Genomic DNA, 18,163 nt, shown 5'->3' with positions numbered 1-18,163 from the left:
GTGTGACATACTCACTCAAATGAATGATGTTTTGGGATATATATACATAATCCAGCTTTCAAAAAGCTTATTTAATAAATGCTTTAAATGGCAGGTTTAAATTTCTACCAAAGGAATTTAAATAGATTGTCTAGTTTCCATAATATTGACAATTCTATGAAAAGTCCATGTTCTGTTCCTAGAAAAGAAATGAATAGTGGAGACTAATCATGGACAAACGAGGTAAGTGCGTGCGTGCGTAAACTAGATCTATTGTGCAATCATCAATTTGCCTTTGAATTTAATTACTACGTAAGAAACTGTTGAAAGATCAGGCTTGAGAATTGTCATCGTTATGAAAGATTAACTGGTTATAGTTGGGATATACATATATATTGGGTTTTGGTCAAAGATAACATGTAAATTATCTTGGGCCACACACATTTATCTGTTTCTGTAGTCATCGGGCACATACTCCCTTGATCCCAAATATACGTAATAAGTTCATTAGGACATTGATACATTAATTCTACAATATATATGGTAGTTTAGTTTGACCGCCAATATATATGAAAATATATCATTTCAAATAGATGGAATTGCGGATTATAAAGTATGTTTCATGTAAATCAAGAAATATCAACTTACGGGTAGTCAATTTCATGTAACCATCAACAATTCTAAACAAAGTTATATTTCAGTTCAGATGTATATATATTAGGCTTGTTTGGTTCACGTATGCCAACGTTACAACTTGCGCCAAATATTGGGGCACATGACCTTTCTGTCAAGCTTTTGGCAGCCAGTGGTGGCACAAAAATTGAACTATGATACCGTGGGAGTTGTGTCATGGTTTGAAAACCTCCAATTGGGAACCAAACGCATCCTTAGTTTCGTCCACCAAAGAATTATATAGTTGGACTAAAAGATTGACCAATATCACTTAGTAGTATTAAGTGTATGTGAACGTGTCAAGATAATTTAAAGTTAAGCGCCATGCATCAATAATTTTCTCAACTGCTAATCTTGCTTTGAATGGCTGACCTGGCTAGCTAGCATCAGGCTAGTTTTGAATTCAGAAAAGACTTTTGCTATTTATGTTGGCATATTTTTTTGGTACTAAATTTGTTAGATTTCTATACCTTTGTTTGTGCTTTAGGATTTGTGCTACAATAGTCTACTGGGTTGTATTTATAAAAAAATTCTGACAGCTTTGAGCACATAGAATCTGTCGACAAATAACTAGACACTCCTTCAGAAAAAGGTGGATCAATTTATATACATAGTATGTGTGTGAACACAATGTATATATACACACACTACTGGAAACCAAAAATTTTCTGTTGGTAAAAAACCGATAGAAAAAAGCTAAAACCTGACAAGGAAAATTAAAAATAATTTTTCTGTCGGTATAACGACAGGAAAATTCCGATAGAACTAAAGCGACAAAGGAATAACTTTTTTTTGTCGGTTGTATTATTTTACTGTCGGTTTACTATTTTTCTTGTCGGTTGGCGTCGACAGGAAAATTGTGGGTCGCCAAGTCTAGAATTTTGCCTCTGCCGGTAAATGACGACAGGAAAAATAGTGTTGAACCGCCAGAAAAATAAACTCGTACCGACAGGAAATATTGGTTTTTCTGTCGAAGGAGCCGCGACAGGAGAATTACAGTTTTCCTGTCATCCTCTCCCGACAGTATAATTATAACGTGCCGACAAGAAATAATTGCAGTCACCAAGCCACAGAAGCACCTCATTTATTTATAATTTCATACGATATTCATGATAACAGTATAGGCACAAACATGATATCTGATTCTATAAGGTTTTCAACTAGAACACAAATATATTGCATCAATTTGTGATCATCCATATGCCATACATATAGATTAGATGCCCACAGTTGGCATCAACAGCCACAAATTAAGATGCTCATAGGTCTTGCATCCACCGCTACATAATTAAGATGTCCATAGGTCTTGCATCCACAGCTACATAAATAATAATTTCACAAAAGCATTAACTAGTTGATTGTCTTTCCCAAAAACTGGCATCAACTTGTTGGCTGCACCTTTACTATCTAAAGGTTAGAAGTGACAACTACCAACAGCTTCTACAAACACAAAATGGCATTATCTGTTTGTGATGACTTCTACCTTCATGCATGGTTTCGGTTTAGTGTTTCCAATGCAGCTCTGTATGCGGCATTGAGATTGTCTTCATCGTGGCCATATGTGGCATTGTCATCATTGGTCGATTCCGAGCCAACATGAGAAGAACCAGTGGCCTATACATATATGAAGAGAAATATTAGTTAGATTGCTACAGGTAGTAGTAGTAATCTTCCAGATGCTAACAACAGCCAATAGGTAAACACATTCCAGATGGAAGCAAAGAGATTATTTGCCTTCAGCATGTACTACCAATTAGCCATACATAAACAAAAATGTACCACCAATTGTTTATCCCAAGGTGTACTTGTAGTTGTACCATAGATCTATCAAAGCATACGCTCAGAACAAATCACTAATTTCAAATAATGCTCACAAAATTTATCATCAAGCAATATTACAGTCTTACATAAGACGTCTTAAAAAATGCTAATCTTATTGTTTCATTTAATATTTATTCATTCATAAGGAAAAAAATCATACAATTCCCATTTGTCATCAATGCCACTCAACAATATTAGAAAAATATGTGCTGATATCAAGTCATGTGACAACAGAACAGTGCTACCTATTTTTAGGGAATCAGATCTATGAAAATTAGGCAGTAAGTATAAGTGCATGATAACACATTGGTTCAAAAATTAGTTGAGAGGAGAAATCTGGAGTGATATCAACTAAGTCCCGGTCCATGGGAACTGAACCAATGCAAATAGCTACCTTACCATTAGTACTCAATTAATTCAATTTAAGTCTAGTAGCTACGCAAGAATCAAGATGAGGCCACTTCCTCTCTGGTGGACTACATGTTGCCATTTTGAATACCACATCAAAATTATAGCCATTTTATAGAAAAGATAATAAGTTAGGTTAGCTGTACTCACAATTGCTTGCGCTGCTGCTGCTGCAAGTTGTGAGGATGCCTCTGGAATTTCTTGTCCCAGTCCTAAGCGTCGACAAAGTGCCTATAGTGAAGACATTAAATATTTTAGATTTTGAAAAATGGTTTGCCTGTAGAAAAAAACTATCAATACACATACTTACCATTGTCAGATCTATAGCAACTTTGCCTTGTTGCATCGCACTATCCTTCTCTTTATGTAGCCTTGTATTTTCTCGTCGTAGTTCTGCATTTTGTTGGGCCAACACTTTTATTGAAACTGGATTTTATTGACTCACATTATTTTCCTTCGCAGCTGCTCTGACATCAGCTGCCCTAACAGCTCCATATCCTATAGCAAAGCGCCCATGGGTGGACATGGAATTTGTCAAGAACTATTTTAGCAGGTCTGAATTTAGTAAAGGGATTCAAGCTCTAGTTCAGCAGTAGACTAAAAGTGAGGGAAACATGGAACACTAGCACAGACAGCTACCTGCAGGAAATCAGTCCCTAGATTATGCTAGGCCGTTGTGAGCTGTGTCATGGGTGGGGTAGTTCCTCTGTTTTACAACACATGTGAGACCGACTCATTAAGGATTGAAAGAGATTTCCATATCCAATTTGGTCCAAGCTTATTCATTTGTCTCCATAGAGAGAAAAAAGGAACTTAATTAACTCTCTAAAGTTTTCTATTTCTCAATCTAAAACAAATTACAGATAAGTATTCTTAACTAGGTATAGGTTTGATTGAAATGCTTTGGACTATGCAAAGACAGCTAGATAAATTAAAGAAAGAGTCTGGCTGTCCAATTAACTTACTTTTTTTATCAACAGATAGCAGCTTGGACAAATTTAGGCCCATATGCAGAATTTTTTGCTGCTGTTCTTATTTGCCCTGATTCAGTATATAGTGAAGATCCACTACATAGAACAAATACATGCCACAGAAAGCTCATTTTGGTTGTCTCTTACCTGTAATGCAAATGTATGATATGTCAAAGATAGCATGTCAGAAAACACCAATGCTAATTTACCAAAATCTAAAACACCCATTGCATGAAACATATGCTGCTTACGGTATAAAAACTAGGCCGATGGGAGAGATTGTAGTGTGCTGACAGTATTATCAAGTGTACCTTTTACACCACTCAGTATAATTCAAGTTTTTCAGTTCCTTACTTCTCCCTATAGAACACAAAATTATGCATAGGCTGGAGAAAGAAAAACTACTTTGATAGCCACACATAGTATTATGTTGAATACACAATCAGGACTCAGTAACTCATCAGGCCAATAAATTATGAGAATAAATGACAACACATGCATTCTTGCTACAACCGGAGAGGAGCTGCTGGACTCACAGCACCACAGCAGGCTTGACCAGGAACATGGAGAGCATGCGAGGTAGCCGGATCCGCCGCCGTAGCCCAAAAACGAGGTGGAGACGAGGTGAGGGTGCCCGATCTGCCATCGTCAGAGTCAGATCCGGGGGCGGGGGCTCCGCTGCTGCTTGGGGCCGCGAGGTAGCAGGATCGTCGCCGCTCGTACCGGGGACGCCGCTGCTTGGGGCCACGCGAGGGAGTCAGATCCGCCGTCGTCGACGCCCTAGCCTTGTGCGCTACCACTTGGGGGCCAGCGGGGAGGGAGCCGCTGCTTGGTGACAGGAGGAGGCGCCGCTGCTTGGGGGTCGCGCCGTCGCGGGGCGAGCGAGCCGATAACCGGATCTCCCGCCGTTGCGGTCTCACGAAGTGCAGGAGGCGGCGAACGGGTGGGAGAGGAAGAGAGACAGAGTGTGGCGCTAGGGTTTGGGGTGCCGCTTTTATATGTCCGCGGCATAACCCGCCCGCTGTTGGGCTGGCTGAAAGGCCAACGCAGCCCAAGCCCAAGTTGGCTGCGCGTTTCATTCTCCAGCGCTCGTCAAAATGAATTTTTCCGTCGGTGTCATCAAAACACACAGAAAAACTGTATATTTTTCTGTCGGTAGCTGAAAAACCGACATTAAAATTATATTTATTTTGTCGCTTTCGTTATTTTTTTGTCGGTTCGTAGGTAACCGATAGAAATATACAATTTCTCTGTCGGTTTGTATTTAACCGACAGGAATGTTAAGTTTCCAGTAGCGACAGAATATGTTGTTTAGGATCGGACGACCCGTATACACAAAATGAACATATGTATGCGTTACTATGAAGCACTGATCTGTTTAAAGCTAAAACTGAATAGACAGCATGACATGACTGCGTACATGCATGCATGTAAAACCGGCCAGGCATGTAGGTTTCTTGTGAGTTGTGAGGCGATATTGTTGGGAGTCTTCGCCGGCGCCTCCACGCGTCGGCTAACCGTCCGGCAGGCGGCGGGGACACCACCAACACCTCTCACCCATCTCTAGGTCACAACAAAAATATTATCTTCGCCATCGGCCGCAATTGTTTAACTGTACTTTTTTAATAAACTTTGCTAAGCACGCTAAACCAATCTAATCGTTTGAGATCTTCTGTGCGCAGCATATCATGTGCCACCGTTTGCGGTTTGTCTCTTGTGTGTTCATGGTACATAGATACTAATATATATAGCATGGCACACAAAACTATATAACCTTCAGGGTTTTCTAGTCGCACCGCACCGAAATTTTGTAGCTAGATCATCGCATTTGGCTATTGAAATTACTAGTGCAAAAGGTTCGCTCCTTATACTAGGTATATAGAATCACAGTAGTGAAAAACAATATATATATATATATATATATATATATATATATATATATATATATATATATATATATATATGGAGAGTATATTCAGTAGCTAGCTACAAAATAAGTTATTCTGTAGCCACCTTCATTTACGATAATTTTATATACTAATTTACGATAATGTCGATATATATTTACGATAGTTGGGTTACTATAACACATAGAGATATTTACCATAACATTATAGTAAACCACTTAGTAAAGAGTTACTATAATATCGTAAATTAACATAGTAATTATCGTAACTCAAAGTGACTACAGAATAAGTTATTTTATAGCCAGCTACAGGGTAGTGTGTGTGTGTATATATATATATATATATTCAGTAGCCAGCTACAAAATAAGTTATTCTGTAGCCACCTCCATTTACTTCCCTTAATTAATCTCCGAGGACTTTGCTTATAGTTGAAGGAACTAGCTAGGCCCTGACAGAGACATGCACACACAATAGAAAAGAGCACCCTCGTGTTCAGAATGGTCACCTTTAATTTCGTGTGGTTGCGACGATTTTCTCGGCTATCATTAGCACAGGCATTTAGGGGGTAATTAGCACCACCACCAGCTAATAATATAAAGAAAGCCCTGAGAAGAAATGAGCGAGGTAGGCCGGGTAGCCAATTGGGTGTCGAGCGCGTCTGGCCTCCCTCCTCTTGGATTTCCTTTCCTTGCTAAATAAAGCAAGTAGCAGATAGGGGAAAGTCTGCTCGCAAGTTGCATCCACCCTGCGCCAAGAAAAGCCATCGCTCTTCCCACAAACGCACACACAAGAAGCATCGTTCATTTCCCCTCTCTTCCTCCCTTGGGAAACCTGCTGCTTTTGAGCTTTCTTCTTCGAGAGCTCCCACCAGATCTCCTCCTCCTTATTACCTTCTTTGGCTTGGCGTGGAGATCCTGCCGTCGTCCTTGCTCTTGGAGGTCCACAATCATATCTCCATAGATTTCCGGCCAGCCAGCGAGCTGAGAGAGAAGGTCGAGAGAAGGTCAAGAGCTAGAGAGGGAGATGGGGAGGGGAAAGATTGTGATCCGCAGGATCGACAACTCCACGAGCCGGCAGGTGACCTTCTCCAAGCGCCGGAACGGGATCTTCAAGAAAGCCAAGGAGCTCGCCATCCTCTGCGATGCGGAGGTCGGCCTCATGATCTTCTCCAGCACCGGCCGCCTCTACGAGTACTCTAGCACCAGGTCTCTTCTATTCATCCGTGGTGCTTTAGTTTAATTAATACTAGTAGTTTATTAATATCAAATTATTCCCTTGTTCTTGAAGCAATATAATAAATATACTTGGTCTTGCTTTATTTGGGTTCTCGATTGCATTTTATGATTTGAAACTAGAAACTTCCTGCCTAAATAACATCATACATGGACTGATGATGGACATATACAACCATATACTTGTCAAATATTGACTACATACCACACAGCAATACTCCTAATTACTCGTACATATCAAGCTTTTTCTTTGCCCGTGGCAAGCAAGGTCTACATCTTTGGTACTGTTTAGTATATGTGTTTTTCCCCCTCTTCTTTCCTTGTTTGGTCTATTTGAACTATTTCTCTCCGTGCTTTGTGCAAAACTAAATTTAATTAATTTTGTCATATTGTTTCATGTGATCAACACAACGCATGTCATTGCAGTAGGAAACACATACGCTTTTGTGATATAATATAGTATATGTATTATATAAGTGTGGGGGTTTCTTACAGACTAGTTAGTATCATCGGAAAGTTTTTATCCCAGAGATAGAGAGAGACTAGGTCTATCTTTTGTGATTAATAATTTAGCTTTTATATAGCTAAACTTAAATATTTTGAACTGAATCGCATAGTGTAATAGTTTTTTTTTTGATAAATTGCCATTTGTGCTGTGTGCAGCATGAAATCAGTTATAGATCGGTACGGCAAGGCCAAGGAAGAGCAGCAAGTCGTAGCAAATCCCAACTCGGAGCTTAAGGTTTGCTCTAGATAAATTCTTCTTTATATTCTGAAGTGTTATTTTTGCTTGTTTAACTAAAAGATTGCTATATGTTTGCTTTCATCTTGATATATATTCTTTAATTTTATGGTTTTAAGGATGAGAGGAAATTACACAACTAATTAGCAGATTTAGCTAGCTAGATATTGAGGAAAAATCAAAGATTGTAGATCTGGGTTGTTGGTTCTATATGTACAGATGAATGATCAGGTTGTATTATTCATTATATATCACCACCGTAAGCTAGAAAAGTCAACTACTGTAGTACCGTGGCTAAGTTTTGTCTTGGACTCTTGGTCACATCAGCAAGCATTCTACCTTTTTTATGTTATCATGCGTGAGCTGCTTGATCTTTTCCAATTAACAAAAAATAATTTCAGTACTTGATGATAACATCAGTTTGCTTTGTTTAGTTGGTCCACTATAAAACAGTTTATTTGATCAATCACGCTTTCATATATTATATATATAATCCCTAAACACAGCACTAGTATATAAAGATTGGAATGTTAATTCAGACCAATCCCAACACACTTGGTTAGATAGGGACTCACATTTTTTATTGGTTGGTTTCGGATTGTATATTTAACAATGAAATTTTAAGGAATCAAGCAACTAACTATATATCATTACAAAGTACAAACTAATGAAACAAAGACTAATCAACCATGCATGAGATGTCCATCCTCAGCGATCTGAGCTATCTCGATCACTTCTTACTTCAACTCTTTATTACTATTATCTTATGCTTTCAAAAGTGGCGCTTATAGATGCAATTTAGTATTTCATTTCTGCTTTACAACAATCAACAACACCTTTTAGTCGCAAGCAAGTTTGGATAGATTAGAGTTGAAACCGAACATGAGCCACCAAAAAAGGAAAACTAAGATAAAAAGGAAATAAATATATATAAGGCACTAATAATAGTTATATCATATTATTAGGGGATCTAAAGCTTGTTCATACCAGCTTCTCACGAGTTATATCGGTTAGAGCAGTGTGCTCGGGGGTCTCCCCTTGCTGGTACGCGTTCTTCAAATCCTAGTATAGATTCTTACTGCAATGCCCATGTAGGGCGCCCTATGGTAGAGTTTTTTAAAAGCCCGTTCATGGTTCAAACCCATAAATATCTACTTTCCATACACTTTCTATCCGAGGACAATTCTATAGGTATATTCCATACTCTAAGAGCATCTCCAAGAGTTCCCTAAATCCTTTCCTAATCCTTGATTTTTAGCAAGATGAGAAAAAACCCCTCTCCAACAACTCCTAATCCATCCTCCTAATCTTTTAGAACTTGGAAAAAGTCACCCTATTCCGCGTAAAGTTACGCGCTTTCGAGACGCGCGTATCTTCTCTCTCCCACGCGTGTTTGTCGGCCAATCTAAAGGTAGAAGGGCGTGGAAAGAATAAAGAGTAGGAAAGGGTTCCTGATGCAAATGTACAAGAGAGAAAGAATATATAAAAGTTGTTAGGATAATTTAGAAATAGTATAAAATTCCTGATGTAAAATTGTCTTCTATATTTTAGAAGTGTATTATTAGAAACTCTTGGAGATGACCTTCTTTATCCCTTCTAATATTTTTTTAGGAGTTGTAAAACTTCATGTTTTTAGGAAGAAAATATTGAGTACTTTTGGAGATGCTCTAAAGTCCCTTCTTATTGCCACCACCCATGTCAAGTTTGATCAACCTTGCCCTACATTGCTGTTGCACCTTATAGTTCTCTAGTGCCTTTAGTGGTCTCCATTGAACATGTCCAAACCATCTCAATCAATATTGGACAAGCTTTTCTTTAATGAGCTACCCCTATCCTATCACTTATATCATCCTTTAGGACTCAATGTATTCTTGTAGGATTTTAAATCCAATGCAACATATGTATTCATGCTCGTGACACTTAAATATTGAACATGTGCCATATTAGTAGGCCAACATTCTACACAATTCAACATCACAAGTCCCATTGCCATTCTATAGAATTTACCTTTAGCATCTATGGCACCTTCTTGTCATGAAGAATGCCATATACTTGGTGCCATTTCATCCACTCCACTTTAACTATATTGTTGATCCTAGATATTGAAAGGTCTTCTTCTTGTTGGGCACTAACTGACCTTCTAAAGTAACATCTTCCCTCGTGTGTGTGTGTATATATAGTAGCATCCAAGTCACACCTCACATACTCAATTTCAGTTTCATTAAGTCTAGAATCTTTCAATTATAGATTTCGTCACCACAAATCTAGTTTGCTATTTACTCCCAACCATTTTTCACCAATGGCTAGCACTACATCCATAAGCAAAAAGAATATACCAAGGGATATCTCCTTGTATGTATTGTGATCTCATCCATCACCAAGGCAAGTAGACAAGTTTTCAAAGATGGTCCCTGATGTAGTCTAATTGAGAACCGACCTATGCCATCAATTGTTTGAATACTAGTCATAACATTATTGTACATGTCCTTGATGAGGGAAACATAATTTGTTGAGAATTTATGTTTGCATAAAACCCACCACATGGCATTGCTTAGCTGTTTTTCATAGGCCTTCTCTAAGTCGATGAAAAAACAATGCTCCATAACTCCATCCCATAGCTTCATAGTATGTCTCATCACTTAATTCCCTGATAATTAGCACAACTTTGACTGTGAATCTAGCTAAACATCATTGGTGTTAATTTCATTACATGACATAGATTTTCTTAAGTTCCAACAATATTTTACTAAAGGATTACAAAATTTGTCAGGATCAACAGACCCTAACAAACACCCCTAAATTTACCCTTGCCCTTGAGGCATCTTCATACCTCAATTGGGATACCATTAGGGCTCGTCACCTTGCCCTGTTTGCCTAAGATTCTTGAATCTTATGCACCAAGAACCTATAGTATCATCAAAGGAACCGTCCAATTAAATAGTTATGTTCTCATTCTCACCAATGAATAATTTGTCTAAATACTATTGCCATTTATGTTTGATCTCATCCTCTTTCACCAGCAATCAATCCATAATCATTAATGCATTTAACTTGATTGAGGTCTCTCGTCTTCCTTTCATGAACCCTAGCCATCGTATATGTCCTATCCTTTGTTTGTACTTATGTGTTGGTAAATATCCTCATAGGCATGACCCTTTCACGACATGTTTTGCTATCTTCTTTGCCACCTTAAACTTCTCTACGTTGTCCACACTCCTATCATGGTACAAGTACCTATAGCATTCTTTCTTCTTCTTAATAGCCTTCTAGACGTCCTTGTTCCTATACCAAGTATCTTTAGGTTTGCGTCCTCTTGTTTTAGTCACTCCAAACACCTTTGAAGCTACCTTTCAAATACATGTTGCCATCTTCACCCGTATGTTGTTTGCATCTTCTCCATCATTCCAAAAGTCTTCTTTGATAACCTTTTTGCTTAAAGACCTCTTAAGGCCTCCTCCCCTTTGAGTTTCCACTACTTCAACCTTGAAACTATGGCTTTGTTGGTCCCTACTCCCTACAAGCATGTAACTAAAAGCAGAAGTCATTCACTGCTGAGAAACAACATACTCTCTAGGTTCTGTGTTTTAGGGCTAGACGCTATTGCTAGCTATGTAAAACATAGTTGTTTTCCATATACTTGAAATGTAATTCATGGCTATAGTTGTAATACATATTCTCCATTCATATATAGTCCTTTCTTTGTTTGAAATTGTCCTTTTTTACATGTAAATTTCACTGAGGTCCGAACAATTAGCACATTTTATCATACTTGCATCTAGTTATTATTAATAGAATATTAAAAAGCGATGTGTGGAAATCCCGGTCATTGTCTATGATATTAAGGGCTTGTTTGGTACAGCTTATACGCTGCTTATGGCCAAAATAAGCTGAAATCAACAGCCAAACGTCACGCTTTTCAGCAGCTTATTCTGGCCACGCTTATTTCCACAACTCCCATTTGTACTAAAAAGCAGAAGCTGGATCAGACCAGCTTATTTTGACTGCCGCTTTTACTCTATTTGTGTAGCTTATCTGGGAAGCGCTTCCCAAATAAGCTGTACCAAACAGGGCCTAAGATATCAAGGAGAAGTTGTCTTCCAAATAAATCAAATCAAAGAAAGACAAGTAAATGAAAAAGTAGTCGAATAGAGTTGGACTCTGCTAAGAAGATGTGAAAATCTAAGATGGGCTGTCGTCAAATTTCCACTGTCCAATCTGTCAAAGAAATCTGGGCTGTATATCTTGGGCCGAGCTTACTAGTGGACGAGGGTATGCACCTCTGCTGAGTGACAATTTATTAGGGAGTAAATATACATTTATCTTAGGGCATTTACACTTGCATAGTTGCATGGCTGCCAAGACTGTTCTTCGGAAACAGTTTTCTTTCGGAATATATTCACTTTACTAGCACCAGGAACAGTGTCCATCTCCCAGCCATACAAATCAAATACCGCTGGATGTGATTTTTGGGTTCTAATATGTTTTATAAGAAGTTCATACCTGTCTTTACACGAGGATCGTGGCATTCTATCCCATTCGGTGATGTTTTCAAGTTAGCTATGCCAGCTTCAAAATCTTGCTGATTCGGATCTTACACAATCTGGACTCGAAACACATGTTTCAAATTGTCTTAAAATGTTTTACAATAATCATTAACAACCAAACAGCAATGCATTCCTATTTACATAGTGGTGAACTAGGAATCCTTCACACACCAGTTAGCCTTTTCGCAGAAGTTAATTAGGAGATCCAACAGAGAACAGTGTGTCGTGCGAACTTGAATCCTACTACTGTATGTTAATTAGAACTCATGGCCATGTTCGCGTGCCCTTAAACCCGGCTTGATCCGCTTCTTTTTTCATCCGGAACAGTGTTTTTCTCTTATAAATTCCTGCAGCATTCTTCCTCCGAACCATTCAAATTCCTCCGAGCGAAAGGCCCCATCTTGCATCACGAAAACCAGATGTCAGCAAATGCCTTATCCAGTAATGTTATTTAAATTGGAATTCTTTTTGTCACTTCAGTTGTGTCACACGACACTAGATTGTCAAAATTCTAGTGCTGTTGCAGAACATCCCATGAACTCCGAAGTACCATGCCACAGGCTGGATAGTTTACACGCCAGAAACTGCCCTCAAATATACCTTCTAGTCTTCTACGACCTTGCTAAGCAAAGAACGTAGAATGAAACTATGCATGCCAATCCAGCCTGCTAATTGTGCTATGAAATGCACATAACAGTGAAATTAAGTTGGAATAGTGTGCAAGCTCTACTAACATCAAAGCTTGACGTAGAATAGATACTGAACACTCTGAACACGTAACGGCAAAAGAACCAGCACTGACTGAAAGGCGATCAGCACCCTTCAAATCATAAAATCAGGAGATCATTTACTTATACTGACATGTTCTTATAAGAATTTCCACTCACCTTGTTATGATTTCATAGAGTCTGCTTGCAACATCGTAGCACAACAGTACCCGCTGCAATACCTTAACATACTGCTTGTTGATCCAAAAGTAAGCAAAGTCGCATTAAAATAGCCTCCACATTGCAAAATTGGACAAGTCTGGATTGCAATTTCTAGTTCTAGTAACAAACATTGTTCCCTCTTAGTTTTGTACTCCTTCCATTCCAAATCATAAGACGTTTCGGCTTTTCTAGACATAGTTTTTGCTATGCACTTAGATATACACTTTGTCTAGATGCATAGTAAAATCATTGTGTCTAGAAAACCCAAAATGTCTTATAATTTGGAATGGAGTGAGTACCTAAGAGCTGCTGTGTGTGTATCATGCTGCAAGATTCCAATTAAATGTCATGTCTGTTACCAACACATATCAGTTAAAATTTGTGCCAATGTGTTCACTGATAACATAACCTGTGTTTTTCTTCATAGTTTTGGCAAAGGGAGGCAGCAAGCTTGACACAACAACTGCACAACTTGCAAGAAAATTATTGGTATGGTTCAAAAACCCTGCAAAAGTTTCAAGCAAGTTATTCATTAGAAACTTCACTATTCAGAGACGGAAGCACAATGCACAAGCATGCAACATCCAAATGCAGCTACAACTATTGCACATTCATAGATAACAGAAACAATTAGTAAGAGCCAAATTATCATGTGAAAGGCTAGACAGTAGACATCAAAATACTTTATATGAGATAAGTTGAGCACGTGGAAATTATACTACGGCCAACAATAAAACCAAAACACAGCTATCACAGCTAAACTACTTCCCCTGCTTCATTTTAAAGGCGCATTAAGATTTGAATAAGTCTTTAGAATTGTACTTTGACCATGAATTTCTCTTAGAATAAATCAAACCCAGAAAAATCAATATTGTTTTAAAAGCTTTGCGAGATATGAATATTGATATAATTTTCATACACTAAGCCTGCATATAATTTGATTAACTGTTAGCCAAATTTTGTAAAACGACTTTTTTCCATACAAAAGAAACAAGGGTATATCAAAACATATTCTGATGATGCTCCAAATATTTATAGAGAAAACACAAATGTCAAGCCACATATATCAGCAATTGGCAAACATCATGGCTAGACTGTGTGTATAATTGTATAAAACACAACATTAATTGGTACTGCATATTAATTGGTTACAGGCAGTTGATGGGAGAGGATCTTTCTGGGCTGAATGTTAAAGAACTGCAGTCCCTAGAGAATCAGTTGGAAACAAGCCTGCGTGGTGTCCGCGCAAAGAAGGTTTGATTCTTAATCAAATTTTTATAATCAATTGTTCAACAAATTACTAAAGATAGTTACTACTGTTGATGCTCTTAACAGGACCATCTCTTGATAGATGAGATTCACGAATTGAATCGACAGGTCTGCAGTATGATGAATTTATAGTTCTGTGTTAAGTGTTTTATTTGATTTAGTAACACTGACTAACCACTCTGTTGGTCGCAGGCAAGTTTATTTCGCCAAGAAAACACAGACTTGTACAATAAGATCAACCTGGTTCGCCAAGAAAATGTTGAGTTACATAAAAAGGTATCTGATGAATTGAACAAAAATATTACTAAGTAACCGCCTAACCACACATATGACATGGTTTAATTGTTCTCAGATCTATGAGACTGAAGGAACAAGTGGAGTTAATCGAGAGTCACCGACTCCATTAAACTTTGCAGTAGTAGAAACCAGAGATGTTCCTGTGCAACTTGGACTCAGCACACTGCCACAACAGGATAACATTGAACCATCGACTGCTCCTAAGCTAGGGTATAACATTTATTCTCTATATATATTTCAATTGGTTAACTGGAGTTGACTACAGTGCTATAATGAGTTGCTAAACACATGCAGATTGCAACTAAATCCGTGATGAAGAGTAAAACTGCCGTCTTATGATGCTGAAGGAAACTATTTATTGTAAAGAGATCATACTCAGAGCAAGACATATTTGTGGCAACGAGATTTGAGATATGAACTTGTAAATGTAATGTAAATAATTTCCAGACTGGAATTGGGCCGTGGAATTCAGAGGATGATTGCTTTCTAGTTGCATTTGATGTTTGATGAGACTTTTGTCATATTAAAAGTTTAAAATTTAAAAGGGTGCAAATGTTGCTACTACACTTGCTAGGCTTGTATAAATATCTGACCATGTGTACTAGTATTAGGAAAACAGAAAAGAAGACAGACAGCCATATGGAACATCTTCACGTGTTTCTAAAAGGAAATGGTCTGATAGGGGACAATGATGCTATCTAGGAGTACAAACAGAGGCTAGTCTCCATTCAATTGAGTTTTATATTGCTCTCAAGTGTTATCAAGGGTTTAAGTAGGATACAGACATAATATGAGAATGCAGTTAGAGGTATTGGTCATTTGTTGGGCCACATGGAAAAGCCAAAAGAGAGCCTGATTCGATATAGGAAAATAATAAAACACCCATGCGAAATACTCTGTCAAGCCTGTGCTTATTTGAAGTACTTGGCAGGTTTATACAAATCAGGGCTAAAGGAAGCTACCGTCGAAGGGATGGGCGTCATTCCAGAGGCAGCCATCAGGATCATGACGCAGGTGCAGGTGCATGATATCGAATATGATCTCCTGGAGTGCTAGGAAGCAAGCTACTGTGTCCAGGTCCAGTGTGGAAGCAGAATACAAAGCTCTGGCCAATGTCATTGCCAAGATCATGTGGGTACAGAAATTGTTGACTGAGTTGTGCATACAACATCCATAGATGGCTCGTCTATGGAGTGATAACCTGGGGGCTAAGTATTTGTGCTCGGACTAAAAATAAAGGCAGACTTCCATTTCATTCATAAAAGGGTGGCTCAGAAGTTGTTGGATACTGTCTTGATTAGTTCAGAGAATTAGATAACGGATGCATGCACCAAAGCGGCAAAGCAGTGTCTACTCGGCAGTTGGAAACTTCAGGCAGTCTCAACTTAGTCCTGGCATTGTGATTGTTGGAGGGGTGTTGGAGTTGCTAGGGTTGCGTGTGCGTTTGTTGTAAACTGAACCAGACTATACTTTTGCATGAAGATGCTAAGTGCGGCACTTGTAATCTAGATTGAGTTCGTTAGAGTTGGTGTACACTTTGTGGCTAAGCCATAGAGTTGGATTGTAACTTGTATAAGCCACAACAGGGACTCTTCCCATCTTATATAAGACACAGCCGTCTGTATGGGCTGTCTGTATGTTTCGTGAGGCAGGTCTGGCTCTAGTTGCCTGAGGCAGGCCAATTCATGGTTTGATCTGTCACCAGGTTGTTTGTCCGGGAATTTTTCTTATTTTCATCTTCCTGCTTCTGTTACTGTAATGGATTATTATGTTGGTTAATGGAAAATGGGGTAACTCCGGGTCAAACAAATGCAGTTAGGTGGTACATTACTTTTCTACCAGGAAATTATTGATTCACAACAGTGATAAGTCAGCATAAAGCCATGATACATGACGATGGAACACCATTCATATTTTAAGAAGCCCATTATCACAACGTACAAGTCCATCATGTTCTTTATTCGAGCCCCACTGTCCCAGTAAGGAAACAAAAAAATAACTAAGAAGCATCAACAGATAGATAATATCAGATTTGTTACCAACTTACCATGTGAAGAATCATCATAAACCACAAGGGGCATTGACAGCTAGGGTTGAGAACATGAACCAGTATACCGGGAAGCAGTGGCGGATCCAAAGGGGGGGCTGGGGGGGCTCCAGCCCCCCCTAATTTCTTGATTTCAATGCTAATTACTGTAGCAAAAACTTGATTTCACCGTTAAATCTTCGTGCAAATCAACATCTCTGTTGTTTTAGCCCCCCCTTATCCCGCATTCCACATCCGCCACTGCCGGGAAGGATGAAAACAGAAGCCCATATTCTAAGTGGCACAGGTGTTGCTTTTTTTTTGTTGAAGATAAGGTGTTGCTTGTTACGTATGATTCAAATATTAAAGAAGTTATAAACTGTTTGAAGTTTAAGTCTCCAAAACCTTGGCAGGCAACAAATATGTGGGTCATATATATCCTCTATGGAAAGAATTTAAAGCGTGACAGAGTTCAGGGCCAAAGAATACTGAAACCAAGCGCCTAAGACTCCATGCCCCTAGAACCTATTTGGGGGCAAGAGGGCCCATCCAACGAAACCAAGCACCGAAGGCCCCATGCCCCCTAAACTAATATCTGCTATGGCCCTGGATTGAAGGTTCATCTGTGGACGGTGGACCAAAGTGACCAGTATGATCAAGGTTGTTAGTATCACAATATGGATCGTCCTACAATCCTACCCAGCTTGAATGATAGTATTGGACTGTGGATCGTTTTTGGGTAGGATAGACGTGGGACCAAGATACAGATCATAGAATCCTTAAAATCATGACACAAATGTGACATCATGCAACTCTGTTAAAGCAGCAGCTCGTGGACCTCCATGGCCAGGCAGCAGTGTGGCTGGTGGAGGCACTGTCCGAGCAAGCCACCTTGGTCACCCTGCACGCCCAACTCACCACAGCCGCTAGCCCGGTTCATGGTCCGGGTTGAGCGGGTTTTGAACCCAAGCCGCGCCTGTGTAAATTGGTTCGGGTTGGGTACGGTCTGCATGGATAAGTGACCAGTTTTGCAGTTTACTGGGTTGGGTCGGTTCGGTCTGGTGTCATGGATTTTAGAGAGTTCGGCGTTGAAAAGGAAGGGAGGTCACCATCCCCACCGCACAGCAACGGTGTGGCCGACCACGGCTGGGTTCCACATGACTCGGTCATAGAGACATCAAGCGCCTACGAGGAGGAGGAGGGCACTGATAGTTGTGTGCCCATCCACAGCTCACCGCAGGACCGGCCACTGTCGTTCGCTTCGGCGGCGAGGCACTCGTCGAGGGAGTCAGCAGCACAGGAGGAAAGGCCCTGGGAGCAACGCAGGCATCGGCGGGGTGGGATCATAAGTGTCGTCGGGGACGAG

General features: G+C 39.4%; 1 protein-coding gene and 2 long non-coding RNA genes across 4 annotated transcripts in view; 1 reads left to right on the top strand and 2 right to left on the bottom strand.

Moving 5' to 3' along the window:
* Nucleotides 1-1,800: 1,800 nt before the first annotated feature.
* Nucleotides 1,801-4,782, bottom strand: LOC136474082 (uncharacterized). Of its 2 annotated transcripts, none has more exons than XR_010762840.1 (5): nt 4,103-4,782; nt 3,846-3,998; nt 3,191-3,378; nt 3,031-3,111; nt 1,801-2,265 (listed from the first exon to the last, which is right to left on the bottom strand). It is a non-coding gene; the product is annotated as an uncharacterized lncRNA (long non-coding RNA). The 2 variants fall into 2 exon arrangements; XR_010762841.1 differs by having other exon boundaries at nt 4,388-4,782.
* A 1,961-nt stretch (nt 4,783-6,743) lies between these two features.
* Nucleotides 6,744-16,839, top strand: LOC136477578 (MADS-box transcription factor 27-like). The gene is made up of 8 exons (XM_066475779.1): nt 6,744-6,963; nt 7,654-7,732; nt 13,633-13,694; nt 14,360-14,459; nt 14,541-14,582; nt 14,667-14,750; nt 14,827-14,981; nt 15,066-16,839. The coding sequence occupies exons 1-8, from the start codon at nt 6,782-6,784 to the stop codon at nt 15,082-15,084; spliced, it is 723 nt and encodes a 240-aa protein (XP_066331876.1). The 5' UTR covers nt 6,744-6,781; the 3' UTR covers nt 15,085-16,839.
* Nucleotides 10,492-18,163, bottom strand: part of LOC136477579 (uncharacterized) — a 29,145-nt gene continuing 21,473 nt past the window's right edge. Inside the window, exons 3-5 of the long non-coding RNA XR_010764048.1 lie at nt 13,164-13,710; nt 12,233-12,676; nt 10,492-11,260 (exon numbers count right to left, since the gene is read on the bottom strand). This is a non-coding gene — a long non-coding RNA (uncharacterized lncRNA). The remainder of the gene's footprint in view (nt 11,261-12,232; nt 12,677-13,163; nt 13,711-18,163) is intronic.

The sequence above is a fragment of the Miscanthus floridulus genome, chromosome 8 (assembly GCF_019320115.1).
Source record: "Miscanthus floridulus cultivar M001 chromosome 8, ASM1932011v1, whole genome shotgun sequence".
Taxonomy (NCBI): domain Eukaryota; kingdom Viridiplantae; phylum Streptophyta; class Magnoliopsida; order Poales; family Poaceae; genus Miscanthus; species Miscanthus floridulus.
This window is presented reverse-complemented; position numbering and strand designations above follow the sequence as displayed.